Source organism: Centruroides vittatus, unplaced genomic scaffold (assembly GCF_030686945.1).
Source record: "Centruroides vittatus isolate TY-2023 unplaced genomic scaffold, ASM3068694v2 contig_1891, whole genome shotgun sequence".
In the NCBI taxonomy this organism is placed as follows: domain Eukaryota; kingdom Metazoa; phylum Arthropoda; class Arachnida; order Scorpiones; family Buthidae; genus Centruroides; species Centruroides vittatus.
In genome coordinates, this window is record NW_027121163.1 from 168264 (window position 1) to 186629 (window position 18366).

The following is an 18366-nucleotide window of genomic DNA, read 5'->3' on the forward strand; positions in this document are numbered from 1 at the left end:
TTTCACCTCCTTTTAGTACTTACAGTTTAAGTAAATTGGAAAATCTTCATAAGCGTATTCATCAAGAAGAGCGTCCATACTTATGTGATACATGTGGTAAAGGATTTAAAACTAACAAACAGTTGCGTAATCATCAAGTAAGTTATATATAATTTTTTTTTTCTTTTTGTAAGTTTGCATGCATATGTACACTCTTTGACCAAAAAGGTGCACACCAATAAACAGGTGCCAGAATTGAATCAAAATGTGCAGAGATAACAAAGATGGAAATAACTATATACAATGTTGTGGCAAATGTGATGGTTAATTGAGATTAACTATATAGTTTAGTGTTGTAGTTAATATCTTGTACCACCTTCTCTCATAGAGAGGGTTTGGTATAGTCAGAGATGCCTTAAGCTGTTTGGCAATGGACTTTCTCAAAGATTTTGCAGTTGTTTCTCCAGATTCTGCACACTCATTAATGTTTAAAGTTGCCATTTAGGCACACATGCTTTATGAGTGACAAATCTGGCAACTGGGTGGGCTGAGGAAGAGCATCAAGGTTTTGGAGGCACTCTTGGAACATCCGAAAGTTTACGGGGAGATATTATCCTGTCGTAGACACGTCACAAAATGCCGCACGTAAAGTCACAGGATAGCCTGTCTGTATCAATTAGCAGTCAATGTCTCACTTGATCGCTATTAATGGAGACCACTGTAAATGAAGCCATTTTAAGAACATTAGTAATTTGTGTAAGGAACACTATAAATGTGATTCTGCCTCAGTAAATTGCCTTGCAGTCATTCGGGAGGATATCTGATTCTCCACATACGTCAGTACCTGTCTCTGGACTGTGGAGATGCAGGTTATTGGATCTGATTGTATCTGTTAAGTGATCCTCTGTCAGAGTAGTATGTATTCTACAGCCACTGTCACTATCACCTCTTTACAGTGAAGTCTGATTATTCAAATGTCTTTCAGTTTAGCAAAATAATCACACTCTTTCCCTCAGCCCAATGATGTGACCTTTTGCAAATTCAGCTAGTTATTCATGAGGTTAACATATGTCGTCATTTTGGAATAAAAATGACTATGCAGAGAATTTTGTGAATTATCTGTTTTGCCCAGATTTCCAGTAATCAGATATTTTTTTTATTCTATCAGTGCCCTAAGTAAATAAGAGGTTTTTCTCTATTAGTAGCAGCAGGTCTTGACGGCATAACCACTAGGATGATAAAACCCGTTTGAGGCCAATCCTACAGTGTTTGTAATTCTTTTCAATATCTGCTTGAACACTGGCCTTTTTCCTACTCAGTGGAAAAAGGCTAGTGTCAAATTGATTCCAAAACCCACCAGTGCAAACACTTACAAAAATTACAGGCCAATCTGCCTTCTCCCAACTCTGGGAAAAGTGTTAGACTTTCTAATGATTAATGGCATCACATGGCATCTACGCAAGCGTAGAGCCCTGCATCAGAACAAGTGCAAATGTTTATACAAGACAAAATAACACGGTCATATCCATCACTCGAGGTTATTCTCAGGGATCCAGGTCTGATCCTGGAACATAGCTTATAACTCTATTCTGCACTTAAATGACACCCTGCCTCCTGGCTGCCGCATACAGGGCTATGCAGACGACACAATTATCTTAGCTTCACACAGGAACAGTGAACACTTGCAGGACATATGCAACAACATTCTCAATAACATTCACCAGTGGAGTATTAAGCATAGGCAACCCATTAACACAGATAAATGCAAAAGCATGATAGTTGGTAAGAACGTGTCACTCATCAGGAAGCTTACCCTTTGAGTAGGTGCTCACAGAATAAACCAAACAACGGAAATTAAATATTTAGGTGTTATTCTTGATGAGAGACTTAACTTCACACCCCACATCAAATACATCTCAGACAAAGCTAAAAAGACAGCCAATGCCCTCATTAGTATTGCTAGGAACACATGGGACTTGGTCCTAATGCTACTAAGTTATTTACAGAGGTGCAATCAGCCAGCACTCCTCTACGCTAGCGGTCAGCAACCAGTGGTCCGTGGACCATTGATTGTCTGTGAGAAAATTTGGATATTTATCAACTGAAGGTTGCGCAAAGTATTATGAAAGAAATGCAAAATGCTTAGTTGCTTTTTTCACTTATTGGGGTTTTCTATTCAAACTCAAAGTGACTGTTATCAATAAATAATGAACAATAAATCATATTATGAGTGCAATTGTCGTCCTTCGTGGAAAAGTGCTAAGAATCCATAAACTTATCTCAAACAAGCAGCAACGAACTTTAGGCTTGCATTAATTTGTTATAATTAAACAAGCGAGTTTCATATTAATATAATAAAATTGAACTTTTATGATCATTATTCTACAGATTTTGTATCATATAAAAAAGTTCATGATAGTGGTTTGCAAGATTCAAAATTGTGAGTTTAGTGGTGAGGTCAGAAAGGTTGCAGACCACTGCTCTATGCCGTACAGGTCTGGGGCCACATGGCTGCCAAAGTCCATAACCATAAAAAACTGTTATCTTTCAAGGGATTGCAGCTCTCTGCATTTGTAAGGCTTATAGGACCATACCACTAGTGCCCTTTTGGTAATGTCAGGATTGACCTCTATTGACTTAGAAATTAAATGCATTATTTGGCAGGAAAATCTTGTCACCTTACCCTGGTGAGATTATAGCAACTTGGATGTTGACAAAATGATTAGAATAGATAAGATTCCCAGTCTGACCTTGATATCAAAAAATTCAGCATTAACAAAAATACCCTCCCAACTTAAGATTACCACCTCTCCCGTCAGCTTGCCCCTGATGTTTAATTTGAAGATCCAGATGATCATCCCATGTTTAGGTTTTACACGGACAGTTCCAAGATGGGTGACTATGTGGATGCCACTTTTGTAGTTTACTCTGACTTAGGCCGCGAACTTCACAATGCATGCTTCCTTCTAGGTTCACACTGCTCAATAGCACAGGCGGAAACATTAGCTATTTACATGAGCTTAATTCACATTAGGTGTAGAAAGGACAAAAGACACTACTTACACTATCGCATTTATTCTGACAGTAGGGTAGCTTTACACAGGATTGCAGAGTCTGATAGCTGCTTAAAACTTGTCCATCTCATACACCATGCTCAGACACTTAGACAACAACATTAGAATAGATTTCCAATGGGTCCCGGGTCATGCGGGGGTTCTCGGCAACAAGACTGCCGACCGTCTTGCCAAACAAGCTGCAAAGTCTTCGATCACTAGTACTTTCAGTTATGTTCCTACCTCGTGCATCAACAATCACGTCAAGAAGCAAATCTTCATTCTCTGGCAAGACAGCTGGGACTGTGACACCACTGGTAGGCTCACCTACACTTTCATCCCCAAGGTTGACAATACTGCAATTCTTTGCCACTTTTACCCTATTTACACCCTCACTCATCTACTTATGGGACATGGTAACTTTAAGCAATACAGTAGAGACTCGTAAATCGGAACCCCGGTAATCGGCACGATTTTCAGTCGGACTGTGTCGTGCTGAATCGAACGTTTTTGATACTAAATTTACTTCTAAAGTATAATTTTCATGTTTTTATATTCTTCAATATATTTGTACGAAATGCAGAAATAATTTTTAACAAGACGAAGCCTCAATTATTATTATAAAAATTTTTGTTAGGCTTAAAATCGACGAAAATTCAACACGAAGCGACACGCAACGGAGAAAAATTCAACATGAAGCAACACACAACGGAGAAAAATTTGAACATCGGACAGGTTAATATATTTTTTCGTACATAATCCGTAATCGGAACAACCCCAGTTCCCAATTGATTCCGATTTTCGGTTCACTACTTGATACTTGCATAGATTTAAATTTGGGGACAATCCACAATGCAGTTGTGGTATTCAGGAGGACCAAACACCACTTCACTTAGTTTTTTGCTGCAATAGGTACAATCACATTAGGGATAGTTTAATGAGAGCTGCTATTCTTGAAGGGTACAACTGGCCTTGCAACCCACACCAACTCATTCACATTAATACAATGTTCCATCATCTACTCGCATTTATATCCCTTAGTGGGGCTCTTGAGAGCACTCCTCCGGGGACACGGATGGCATTTAGCTTTCTCTTGCTTTGTTTCGACTGTTGGTATATAGTTGCCTTTCAACTTTGTATTTTAATTCTTATTTTCTGTCTTCTTTTCAGTCTAAATTGGTTAGTTTAAATTAGACCTAGTTGTAAGTTAGATTAGGGACTCTTAGCTTGGTTTCCAGTTAGGTTATGATAGGTTAGGTTAAATTAGATTAGGGTTTGTTAGCTTTAGTCATCTGGTTAGGTTTGTCCTAGGTTGTGGTAGGTTAGTTAGTAAGTTAACATTTAAAAAAAATACATAAAATGATAAATACATAAAAATAAATAAATAAAAAATTAGGGGTCTTGCTCATTTGTCTCTGTCATCTAGTTTGTCATTGTGTTCGTTTGCTTTTCACGCTGTCTGTCTAGCTGTTAAGTAGTATTAATATTTGCGATCGCATTCAGTTTTATTAGTATTAAGTAGAGATAAGTCTTCCTACTAACATCCTCTTGGCACTAACTTCTACACTTAGCTATTCGTAGCAGCACTCGGTTATTTGTGTTCGCTACACTCGGGTTTTCTTTTAGACCAGGGGGACTACGGCCTTGCAACCTAAAAACTGCATACGAACATCAAACATACAGTCGTGGGTACAGTAGCCATACGTACGCCGTTCAGAAGGATCCTACCTTTCTCTAATGGCTATCTCCTCTCCCTCCTCCTCCCTTCCTTTAACCTCTTTTTTGCCAGCCAAACACTTCGTGTACGGCCGATTTCTTTCGTGTATGTATGTATTGGTAGCAGCTTAATATTAAATTTAAAATTCAGATGATGACTATTCAACTAATTACATCAATATAAGAAACCGACGGCCATGATACAATAGTATAATGCAAATGCCTTTAAAACCAGCATATAATTAATGTTTGAAGTTACTAAGAAAGAAAATCATTTGAAATGGAAAAACACTTGCAGTGTTTTTGTATGTTGAATGGTTTCTTTCAGTTTTTCAAAGAAAAACATAGTTACAATGAAAATTAGAACATAGAATGTAAATTAATATTAAAGAATCATTGCTATGGTTACATTCAAATCAGATAAAACATTCTCCACAATCGATTGAATTTAAACTGCATGGAACATCTTAATATTCAACAATATTTAAGTGTATTTACTACTATATTTTTGCAGATTGACCAGCATGCCACATATAATCAGGTAAAACCATGGCAGAAACTCCAGGTTTACTGGTTTACTGGTGATTAAAAATTAATCAGATCTAACAAAACTAGTTGGTAAATAAATGTTAAAGAAAACATTCTTCAGAGTACAATAAATTAATAACGTTGTACTTTGCCGCAAAAGTAATAAAATTTTACTACCCCGACCTTGAAATATAACCTATTCTCTCAAATTTCATACCAAGTAGATGTTAACGATATAAGAGATATAAACAAACATCGCAAAACCCAATAAATTTGTGTAAGGCCAAAGAATCGCCAGATTACATAGGGCTACTTTTCTGCAATTGTATTTAATTAATTATTAATTAATTTGTCACTAGAGGAAGGCATTAGGTGCCATCTCTTATTAAATTTAATAATTATATTTAATCAATATTTATTAAATAAATTAGAATATTCTTGGAGAAAAGTAAATTGAGATAATTTACGGCAAGTTTTCGAAATTTGATACGCTTGTTTTTGTTTTGAGATGCCTTGCTCCGTAAGTCTCAATTTTTTTACGCACCTTCCGGAGAAGGTCGTATAACCTCACATAAACCGAAATGCTGGTTTTTACCATACGGAGATATCTGATGGTGGTCTCCCTCGGATAGACCGACGTACCGGACAATCTGCGAAAATATGGTATAAATTGTATAAACATAAACATAGCATATACGTAAAATCGTGTCGTATACGAAAACCACAAGAATGTGCTATGATGATATTTCGTAGTAGAACCTCAACATGTAGGAAATCATAAACAAAAGCTGCTCAATTGTCAGTTACGTCGAGTAGCTTTTGCATGACATTAATCAATTGGCATAGCATTTGCATTTCCACTATTACACTTTTAGCATTATTTTTTCAGTTTTGATTCCAGATTCAGTTCTTATCTTCACCGACAGCCGGCTTCACTTTTCGACACTACTTGGAATTAGCATTTCTCGTGTGTTTGCCGTTTGCGATAATTACAATTTATCTACCTAAATTCTTCAAAGCATCTGCTTGGTGCATGGTAGTGAATTGTTTTTAAAAAATAAATAAATTTAGTGACAAATACACTTGGACTCGGTGGCGATTAAAAAGTGTGGACGAACTTTGCCTTCTATAAGTTGCATCATATTTTTCCATTCTGTGCTGCTAGGCATTTTATTAATGCTCGAAAACACATTTTTAAACAGAAAAGCATAATAATAATTATTTATGTTTGATAAAATACTGAGGACAAATCATTGATTTCCAGGTGTTTGCTATAATAGTAACACGATGTTAATGATTTTAAAATATCAGATAAACGAAAATGTTGTAAACTTACATTACACGTGTTGATTCGATGCTTAGAGTAGTATAATTAAAACAAGTAGTAAAACAAAACAGTACATCTACTAAAAAGACTGTTAAAACAATAAATTAGTAAAGTGTTTCATTGTTAGAACAATAAATTAATAAACTGATTTACTGTAAAAACAATAAAATGATTCACTGAACAATTTGGAATTGCTGCCATTTTTTCCCGTTTTTTATTTGTGCCCTCCCCCCGTGCCCCTCGGTCAAATAGGCATACTACGATTCGTGTAATTTTTAGCTGGAATTATTATTCGTGATTTTTTTTATTTCTAGATGCTCGTACCGTCTTCTTTTATAAGTGTTAGATTCTTTTTTAACTATTTTAATTAACCGTGTCCCTTATTATTTGACAACCTTCTTTGTTACAGTGCATCGCTACAGCCATGTTGTTGTTGTTGTTGTGCTTAATGGCAGATATATGTTCTTTAAAACAAACCTTTAATTCCCTACCAGTTTCCCCTACGTAAGATCTAGGTATGTTACAGCTACTATGAGTTGTGTTAGGTTGTTTGTGTGTATTTTTTTTTCTATGTATAATCCAGTTACTGACTATGCACTTGTTATAGCCATTCATTGAGTACGTTTTTATAGCGTCTCGTATTTCGGAGGATTTATCTATTTCGTTCGTGGTTTGTTGTGTAATTTTATCAATGTATGTGTAAAAAATATTCTTCTTTATATAACTGAGTACCTCTGATGTAAAATGCACAACACTGTCAATAGTACATGGTTTTTTATATTTTAAAAAATTATTTTGTCTTCGAGTCTAGTAACTAAAATATCTAAGAGTGGTAACGATCGTCGTTTTCGGGTTCAAGGTCAAATTTAGCATTTATATCTATCTGATTCACATGTTCCAGGATTTGATCAGCCCGTATAATGTTATCGTATACTACAAAACAATCATCGACGTAACGATACGGTTCTATTATTCCCTCGACGTTAACAATCTCTCAATCTATATTGGACGTACTTAATTCTGCGAGAATTGGCCCTATTATTGAACACACAGGGATTCATCATTTTACCTGTAGAAGTTTTCATTGCTTACAAAGTTGATATTCTCTAATACTAGAGATACTATTCAGCCACTTCTCTCTTTCTCGAATGGTTGGGTAGTTCAATTTTTTAACTAATTTTTGATATTTTTTATTATGATAATCTTGATTATTTTGTGCGAGAGGTTCTCTTCTATTAGTGTTTGAATCGTTTCTTAATTTGTCTAGTTAGTCTTTTTACCCTGTATTTTTCATGGTGAATAACAGTTTCATTATTATTTTTTCTACATTATGTTTCTGCATATCTTTTACAATGCCATCTTTTAATTTTAAAGTGGATAGGGATAAACCTTCTCGAAGACACGTTTTTAAATACCAAATGTCGACGTTCAATCGATCCCTTTCGTTTTGTAGGATTTCCTCTCTCGATGCATTGGACTTTCTATTATTTAGAAAGTCAAACTATTAGAAATAATAAAAAATAAATGAATAACAATTCCAGCCAAAAATTACACGAATCGTGGTACGCACATTTGACCAAAGGGTGTGAATAAAAAGGGAAAAAATGGCAATTTACTAATTGTTCGGTGAATCGTGTTATTGTTTTTACAGTAAATCGGTTCATTGTTTTAACAGAGAATAAGTTAATTATTTTATTGTTTTAACAGTGTTTTATTAGATGTACCGTTTGGTTTTACTGCTTGTTTTAATTAACTACTCGAAGCGTCGAACCAACATGTTCTAATGTAAGTTTACAACATTTCCATTTATGTTATTTCCAATATTGTAAAATGATTAACATCTGTTACTATTATAGCAAACACCTGGAAATAATGATTTGTCCTCGGTATCTTATCAAATTTCGTGCTTTTATTGTACATTTTGTAAATGTGTAGTATCAATTTCACAAATATATAAGTTGAATTACAACCTTTATTTTTTACTGTTAGTTTAACATAATCTAACTTGTATGTTTTATTTCCTAAATACGGTCACGTTATAAAAAGCCGACGAGGGACTTAAGGTCCGAAATGCATTCTTTTTGGAAATAAAGTGATTTTCTAAGGCCGGTCTTGTGTCGAATGATGGTATAATAAATCTAGTAATAAAGAGAGGCCAACATAGTACTTACAAGTTTATACCAAAACTAGACAAGAAGCGTATCATAGTATTCAATCAGAGTTCTGAAATATAATAGAAGTTTGTTAATCCGGCACTAATTGAACCAGTGTGGTGTCGGATTATCAAAAATTCCAGACGGCAAAGAAAGAAGCGGTCGGATCCGACTGCACCCGTCCGGCCGTCGAGTGATCCTCTCTTGGAGTATAAGTCGACCGGAGCCTCTGTGGCATAAGTATGTCGTCGTGTCACGATGATTTAAGATGGCTTCTAGTTTGGCAGAATAACCACCCTGCTTTCCTTGACTCTGTGCTAAACTCTACGTGCCTCCAACGACCCTTACCTGTCGTCCGTTGCTTGCCGCGGCATCTTTTGAGGTCCATTATTCTTGTTAGTACTCCATTTCTGCCACCCTCTGAAAAGTAAGTGATGTATTCCACAAATCAGAATTTTTTTGGACACACTGTGTGATAAAGACCTGCAAAAGCATTAATAAATGTGTTGTTAATGTTTTTGCAGGTTTTTTAATCAATATTAACATGGTATAGTCGTATCTCGTGACATATTCAGACTGATTAAAGAACACATGTAAACAAATTGGAAGCATATAACTTATCAAATTTTGTGAAAATAGACATGACAACGATCTAGCAACGATCCAACACCACTCCAATGCCACAGGTGCTGGACTAACAAACATCTACTGTATGGGTGCTTAATAATAAAGTCCTTATATACTGATAGGTGAGCGACACACATTAGAGTCACACTAATGAATGTAGTAGAAGACATGGGAAAATGAGAAATATACACAAGAAATGAATGAGAATGCACATACGAGTAATACACATTTTATGGTCCACATCCAACATGCACGTTGGCATTTTGCACTTTCTTTTCGTGCCATTCACGTATGCAAATGGCCTTTCATACTAAATTGGTCGGGCTCTTGGATTTCATAATGACTTTCTTATCGTACCGTGCATAGTTTTCAAGTCGGGAGTGCTAACATCTAAATGTTCGTGGCACCCCTAGCAGTAAAAATCTCATCTTGTAGCGCATAGCTACTTTACTATAACCGTGTCGTGTTCTTAACCATAGCTATCTGCACTCGTCCGTTGCGTACATGTAGGGACTTTACTATGTGCCCCGTATCCTCGGAACTCCGAACGTTGTTATTTTTAGTTGTTTTATTGCACTAGATTGCTTATGATAAGAATGTGAAGTGTTTAATTGCCAAACTGCTTTTACTCTCATGTTAGGCTATCAGACATTTGGTAAAAGCCTATCGAATGGTTTTCCACTGTGTTGGTCTTGACTACAACTGACACATACCGGAATGTACCCGACATCGGTTAGTGATTCTTTAGAATTTTTCCATCACTCGTAGAACAATTTTCTTACATTTTGTTCCGGTCAGACTGCAATAAATTGTTAATCTTGTATGTGTAATATACCTAGGCTTTATTATAATATATAGTTATTCCGAATCCATAAATGCCATTTTATGGTATTGTTCGATTGTTTTATAACCCTGTAAAACAAGCTAGGTACATATATATGTTTTTGTAGACATTATTTATTTGTTTTTAATGTCAAATTTGAGTTCTAAAATTTTCTTTATAGTTTTATTTCCATATAAATACAGTAGTTTATAACCTAAGCGCTTGATATAACGAATGATTTTTCTCAGTTCTTGCCTTTACGTGTACGGCAAACTCTAGGTATAGTGAACGGCTTATCTCCGTCTTTTGAGAGTTTACCGTATGTATCCACGGCGGCCAGCGATCCGAGCGCGGCTCTTCTAAATCTTTACCGAGGATCCCGTATATTTAATTATTATAATTAAAGATACGGGGATACGTATACATTATATAAAATACCGTTTCGACGGGTGATATACGGCTCTTGTTGGGACGAGGTTTGGCCGGCCCCACAAATTACGTATCATTTCTGACGTCAAGACTGCTATTAGTATTCCACAGTTGTGACGTACGTACCGTACGTTCGACAAAGACATACGTACGAGATATCTCTACGTTTCGACAACTTTGTACATTTTTGTCAAATTTAGCATAAGAATTGCTAGCTGCTCCTGGGAATATACAGTATTTCAATTGTGAAAGAACATTTGGTTTGCTCTCCTCTACGTCGGAACCAGTTTTTAAAGTTAGAATATTTCGAACTAGTCGCGGTAATCGGATCGACGAGAAAAGTCTCGTATTAATTAAAACGTAAAGAATAAATAGCAACGGCGAGTAATGCAAATTGATTTCTAGGTTATACACATGGAAAAATCCCGTCAGGGCCAGTTTCGGAGCGGCGAATGTCACATCTGCCACAGACACTTCTCGGACAAGCGGATGCTGAGACTCCACTTAGACACCGTGCATAATAAGATCCGTCCATTTCTCTGTAATTACTGCGGTTACACGGCATCCTGCAAGAGCACCCTGAAGATGCACATGAGACAACACACGGGGGAGAAACCGTTTTCCTGCGACATGTGCGACTATCGCACTTCGGACCACAACTCTCTTCGTCGACACAAGATGAGACACTCGGGCGAGAAGCCCTACAAGTGTCCGTACTGTACTTACGCCTGCATTCAGGTATTTCTTTTCCTATTCTATAAATTGTTTAGTTAGTTAATAATTGACGATAGCAACCGTATGGTGTGCCGTTTGAATATTTTAAATACGGATAATCCTCGATTAACTTGTTTTAATGCAGTTTGTTACGAACAATTTTTGTATTACTCTATGTATTTTTTTTTTTTTTTTTGGAGGAAATTGTCGGTGTAGCCTCCGTACGTGGACAAAAAGACATTTGTTAACTTGCCACTGGGTTCTTTATCGACTTTCTCTTATTTAACAATATTTGAGCAATAATTGTTTAAATCACAAATTTGATTCCGAGTATTTTACTAGTTTTTTCCCTTTGCAGTCGAGCACTTACAAGACGCACTTGAAAAACAAGCACCCGGGTCGGGACGACGGACTGATGTTCTCGTGTTCCCTGTGTTCGTTTCGCACCATCAAGCGGGACACTTACGTCACCCACATGACGGGTCACCAGTCCGGAAACGGAAGGGATTCCGCCGTCTCCGTCGGTCCCAACACGGATTCCCGGGCAGAGGGTTCCATCCCCCTGGTGGAGGTCATCGACATCGGCATGATGAACGGCACGGACGACCACCTGGGCCCTTCCCAGTTCGTGTTCGGCACTCTAGACTGAAGTACCTCCGCGGCAATTAAGTAATCGAAGCCTTAAATTTTTATTAAACTGCAAGACGAATGTTATGACGAAATTAAAACACAGAAAACGGTAAGTCCGATTTGGGGCGAACCCAAAACCGACAAAAATTGCCATTTTTCTATTCAAATTTTTTATCAGACCGACCCGAAACGGTCTCAAGCCACAAAAAAAATAAAAAGATCGTACCGATCATTGTTAAAATTGCGCATCGTCGGCGACGTTAATATTCAGAAACGCTCTCATCATATCACACGAGCTTACGCTTTTGTAAATTGCAAAGATTGAAAATGTTAATCTCTGTTACATTTGAAATCCGTAAATTTCGGTGTTTTTATATATATATATATATATATATATATATAATCTGTTTTTTTTTTTTATTATTTTTTATTTCTAGTGGAAGACACTCTAGTCTTAGATCAAAATTATTTTGTATGTATGATAGATAATTGTAATTTTTCAATTTTACTTTAAAAATTGTCGAAAATCGTAATAAAACTTTTTTATATTGTGTTTTAACTAATTAATTTCTTAAAATTTGTCTAGAATGTTCTGTTTGGAGTTTCGGATTGTGACATAAGTGTAGAAGGCGAGTAGTTTTGTACAATTACGAACAAGCCCCAGCCTGGGTGAGACTGGGCATACTCGAACCGAAAATGTCCCATTTGTTCGGAATTTGTCTTTGGCAACTTGATTAAAATTGGGCTCAAACTATCCCAGGAAAGGCAAAAAGTACTAACTTCTAAACTAAAAGAGCTGTAGTGTACCATGGCCTCTATGTATATTTATTGTCTTTTCATCTGACCTTTCCCCTACTAAAGTAGCCAGAAGTACAATCGTCCACAGTTCTGAACCCAAAGACTGCTATGTTGAAGTCTGATGAGGAATTTTGCAGTGAAACAGGGATAATTTTAAAGTTCAGACACTATAGGGTTCCGCTTAACAAGAAAAAATAGAGATATAATCTCACAACAGAGTAAACAAAATGGAGTCCATTACGTTTTTAGTATTAAAACGAACCTTTTCAAGCATTTATTGACGACTATATAACAAAGGACAATTATAGAAAAGATCGAACTACACGGCGACGACTACTTTCGAAGACTTTTTATTCTTTAGGAAGATCTTTTCTGAAGGCAAAGGCAATGTATAGAGCTGAAAACAAATAATAAATATATTAGACAAGAACTTTTCAAAACAGAAAAAAAAAAACGAATGTTAACTCACTTGCCACTTCCCACTCCGCTTGAGACAGGGTTCCCTATAAAAAAATTAAATAATAGTGTTCATTATTATTCACCTCTGTATGGAAAAAATGTATAGTACAATTATAATAATGTCGTCTTTCGTGCATTCTTTAGCACCCGTTGCCAGGCGAATGCCGTACGTGATCCGTAACGAATCGAGTAGAACTTTTGAAAAAACTTGCATAATTTATTTGGCATTGGTTCACTCACGATTTACACCAAAGAAACAGTTAGAGAAAAATTGCTCAAGTACTTTAACAATATACACTCAAATGATCGGACCTTGTGGAATTGTCCCGGGGCTCGTTTGACCAAATTTTGTCTACCACTGTGGGAGCAGGGATCGACACCTTGACTACCGATCATTAGTTCTCGTTCATTTTATGGTTTTTTGCATGTCACCATCTGTAGAATCAGTCAAAGGGAGAGTACAGATGCCACGTGATTAGCAAAGGGTTAAGTGTGATGATCCTCAATGATAAAAAACCCCAGACCATTAGCATTGTTTCTTGTGACTATACTATTAAAACAATAGTCAAATTTACAAACACCAAAACACTTGCTGAGCTTACCGCTATCTTTAATTTCTAACATTTGCAACCTAATTTTTATAGGTCATCTTCAGGAAAAATTTATTACAAAAATTAGGTTGAAAACGTTAGAAATTAAAGATAGCGGTAAGCTCAGCAAGTGTTTTGGTGTTTGACTATTGTTGTAAGTAATCTGCTGAGGCAGTGAAGATTGTTATACTATTAAAATCGAAAATACCTAGATTTATTTTGGAATTGAGGCATCTAGTGGGAAACAGCAAAACTACAAATAAAAAGGAATTTGGATTTGTACGTCATCAATCTGTCTCCCTTCGTGGTCGTACGGCACACTGTCATTAATAAAACTGGCAAATCGAAAGACGTCCTCGCACGTGATCCGATTTTCTATCAAACCCCTCAATTTTAATGTTCCGTTGCATGTTTGTTATTAAACATTTTATAATTACTTGCTTTTTGCATTACTATTATTAATTAAATAATGAAATTTTGCATACCAATTTTACTGCACTCGGTCTGTCTTTGTGTTTTTCTTTTGCTTCGATTTCCTCTCTCTTCTTCTGGGCAAACTCGTAATTCTTTTCTTCTCCCATCAATTTTTTATCGTCGTACGGTGGAAACGACTACGACAAATTAGAAACATTTAGAAACAAGGTAATTTTACATTATCGGTCTCGAAATCTGGATACACGTATTCTTCAAACGTACCGACCAAAACAGAAATAAGTAGAATTTTTAATGATTATTTCCTATATAAAATAATTTTACTACAGATTAAAACAACTTTTCAACTTCAATTATCAAATTCACAACTTGGAATAAAAACATTTATATTGAGGTTTGGCTGCATATAACACCACTGAATACTTACTGAAGGATTCATTATAACGTGTTTTATTACTAGTAAATGGCCAGTAAAATTTAATTGCAGCCAGCGGCTCACATTCAAATAAATGTGTTCCGTTGTGTCGACTAATACTAATTTACAACAAGAGAAATTTTCATGACACCGAGCTACCGGAAAACATAATAGTAGTGCGCGTATGCTTAATAGCTCTTTCGAGAGCTGGTCACCTCTTTCTGTGGTCCTTTTGAAGGTTTTATTTAAAAATATTGAGTATTTATAAAACTTGATAGGTCACCGCATTGAAAAACACCAATGTTTATCGATATAGTTAGCCTGGGTGAGCAGTTTGAGCAGTAATATATCACAAATGAAAAATTATAAATGATTTATTGTTCATAAAACAAAAAATGTGATGAAAAGTACAGATAAAGTGAAAAATAAGAAATAAAATGATAAATGCGAAATGATTATCCTAGTGGGAAAAGTCCTGGATAAATTGGAGTCGCTCGTTAAAAGCAGCCGCGTTTGAGATTACCGGTCTCAAACGAGGGACCTGTGTCCGAAACATAACGTCGGTAAGTTGCTCGACACAATTAAAAAGCATATATTTGAAACAGTTACATAAAAGTTGAAAATTTCCGCTGTGACGAGAGGAAGGAGTCGAGCGTAAGGGTTGAGTTACAGACCGTAACCATATAGCATGGTGGTTATAAAGTCCTTATGGCCATACTGTATTCCATAAGAAAAGTTTGGATTGATCAAACTTTTACAGTAGGAACAAAGAGAATTGACAAACTGTGCATGCGCTAAGTTGCCATCAGTCGATATACAATCGGCAGGTGTGCTGGAAGCAACCGAGAAACCGACAAATAGACAACGTGGATACTCGTCAGGAATGTGCTGCTACGATTGCATTGTTGGTAATCGGTGCAGGCACTTTTATTACTAATAAAAAGCAGAAAGGTTGATGACAACATTGATGGCAAGTATACACAATCAACATAAAATAGATCACTTTGGAGACTATAAATAAAGAAATTGGCAGAGTTCTCCATTTTACTAATTGTAGTGGTTGACGCCAGTGTGTTGCCAGATCAAGCAAAAAGTAACAAATTGGTTAAAATGTAACTTTTGGCTGATAATAATACTACTGAACAATATCAAATTTTAAGATAAGAATTACTTTAGTCGTAAAAAAACAGAATAATAATAAAATGAATAACTAATTATAGTGTTAAATCTGGCAACGTAAGCTGATGGACTGCTTTGTAAGCTGTAAAATAAGTTTGTTTCTGTATTCATTAAGGAAGTCTTACAGTATTTTATAACTATTGTTATAGATATCCAGTGTAGCAAACAACTATGAATATAGATAGGGTTACATTACAGAGTTTACAACTTGACCCTAACTGTTGACATGTTGACGAAAGGAAATGACAATTCATTTAAATCGATACTGGCCAGGAATGCACTTACAGCAGAGGAAATTGAAGAGCTGAGTAACGTGGCGCCATCTAGTGACGAGAGATGTAAATCTGGTTCCTTTTTTCTTTGAACTCTGGTAAATTTTGGTTGAACTATAGAAAAGTCATCAAACTCTGCAAAAATATAAAGCAACTGTGTGGCTTTATATTCCAAAAAACAGCACCCAAAAATGTCAAAATAATTTTTTGTTATTAAGCATCAAAGAGGCAAAAGTTGACACTTTCATTTTTTAAATATATCTTTCCTCTGAGTCAACTATATCTTCCAGTAAGTAATTTATGCACATGTCAGGATTCCATTAAGCATTTGAACAAAAAATCATCATCATCTAACATGAGAATGTTTTTAAAAACAGACATGAAAGTGAAAAAGCTATTGCAGAAGCCTGGGCTTTGCTCAGGCAATAAAAAGAAGTAATATGAATATGATATAACTATTGGTTTTCTTAAGTACATCTTATCAAATTGCTATGTAATTTCACTAATTGAAAAAATAACTTAACTCATCAATGAGTAAACTTTTACAGATGTTTTTATAACCTGCACCACCTCTAGAAAAACAAACAGAGAATTTCAATTTCATTGGTTTCATGATCAGAATATTTTGTTTTCATAGTGTGTGTTTGTGTTGAATATTTAGTTTTGTGAATGGGAGGAGAGAAAAATAAAGCAACTCAGTTTATTGTGTGTATATAACAAATAATTGAATTTTAGGAATTATACAATGTGAGCTTAATTTACAAAGTATTTTTGTTTATTATTATACAGTAATCTTACCTCTAAAGCAGGTAATCGTCGAAGAAGAAACTTCCCTCTATCGGTCTTTTCGTATTCATTGAACATATCTTCAAATCGCTTCTTATAAACTAAAGTTAAACCGTGCTGTTTTGCTAAACTAAATAAAATTTGTTAACAATGCATATTAATTATTAAAATAATGCTGCAATTACTATTATATTTACAGTACAATACAATGCAGTGCAGTCTTCTTTTATACAGAGGTTGCTTATAAGCAGATATCATGTAAAACAAAATTCCACAAAAATTAGTGCTCCATCTCGTGTAGTTCCAGAGGATTGCTTATGCAACAATTTATAATTAACAGAAAAGCATTAAAATGTATTTGATGCCACTCTTCTATTGTTGTTTTCGCTTTATGTAGTAACTAAAGTATTAGTTTGAGTTTCACTTTGCATAATTATATAACGTACATGTCCTTTTTCTGCATTAGAACCATCTATTTTTCCTTGTCGTAAATACCTACCTTTCGGAAAAAAATTGCTTCTAATTTTTATAACATTAGCTTATTATAAAGCAAAACGAAATTACTCCTGTGCATCCAAGAGTTACAGAAGCCCAACCTTTCGCCATTTGTAAAAACAATACCATTTATGTCAATCTCGTATAAAAGAAGACCGTACTGTGAAATAATAATAATATTATACATACTATTCAAAAAGTGGAAAATAAACTAAAAATTCGGGGCAATCGACAACACCTTCCAAATAGAATGTGTAACGAGCTCCAAACAACGGAAATTTGTCTTTGGATTCAAACTTAATGGAGAATATGTCGCTTCCAAACTGTAGGTCTTCCGAATTTTGAATCCGCCTCCTAAAAACATTAAATTATTATTAAAGAAATTCAATCTAACTATTTTTAGATACTTTATAAATATTTTACATATTGTCGGTTGGTGACCAAAACCTTGTAACTATTTCCTAAGATTTTATGGGAAAGCTAAAAATCGTGATTTTGTCGGAGCAAGATTTTGATAATGTCAAAGAGAGAGGGTCAAAAGATCACTTATGAGGTTTTCATAATACATAGAAATTGACTTTATACCCTCGTTAATGCAAAAATGTGTTTTCGACCCATTATTGAAGATACGAGGTCTAGATTGCCAATCGATGATATGCAACAAATACAATTTGCACATAACATATGCAATTTATGTTAATTTTAAAATTCAAGGAATTTCTGAACAGGTAAAAATTGCAAATTATTTGTTATCTTGCAAAACTAAAATTTCTTTTATGAAAAGATTTCGTAGAATATAAAACTAACTAGAAACTTCACTTTAACAAAATTGAGAATTAAATTTTAATTTCATATAATATAAATCAGATGTTATGATCACGTTTTAAAATCATGTACAAAAAAGTAGTTTAATAATTAAAACTTTTATAAAAATCTACAATATAAATTTGTAAATGAATAT

General features: G+C 35.2%; 3 protein-coding genes across 3 annotated transcripts in view; 1 reads left to right on the top strand and 2 right to left on the bottom strand.

The window, feature by feature from the left end:
- Positions 1-12266, top strand: part of LOC136970049 (uncharacterized) — a 33584-nt gene extending 21318 nt beyond the window's left edge. Inside the window, exons 4-6 of the mRNA XM_067264415.1 lie at positions 17-137; positions 11041-11373; positions 11708-12266. Coding sequence (XP_067120516.1) covers positions 17-137; positions 11041-11373; positions 11708-11998 — 745 coding nt within the window. The 3' untranslated portion in view covers positions 11999-12266. The remainder of the gene's footprint in view (positions 1-16; positions 138-11040; positions 11374-11707) is intronic.
- Positions 1-18366, bottom strand: part of LOC136970051 (calbindin-32-like) — a 211602-nt gene that overhangs the window by 106819 nt on the left and 86417 nt on the right. The gene's annotated exons all lie outside the window — the stretch shown is intronic.
- Positions 13020-18366, bottom strand: part of Rnmt (RNA guanine-7 methyltransferase) — a 30240-nt gene continuing 24893 nt past the window's right edge. Inside the window, exons 7-11 of the mRNA XM_067264416.1 lie at positions 17595-17759; positions 16923-17040; positions 14312-14437; positions 13247-13280; positions 13020-13174 (exon numbers count right to left, since the gene is read on the bottom strand). Of these exons, the coding sequence (XP_067120517.1) occupies positions 13128-13174; positions 13247-13280; positions 14312-14437; positions 16923-17040; positions 17595-17759 (490 nt within the window). The 3' untranslated portion in view covers positions 13020-13127. The remainder of the gene's footprint in view (positions 13175-13246; positions 13281-14311; positions 14438-16922; positions 17041-17594; positions 17760-18366) is intronic.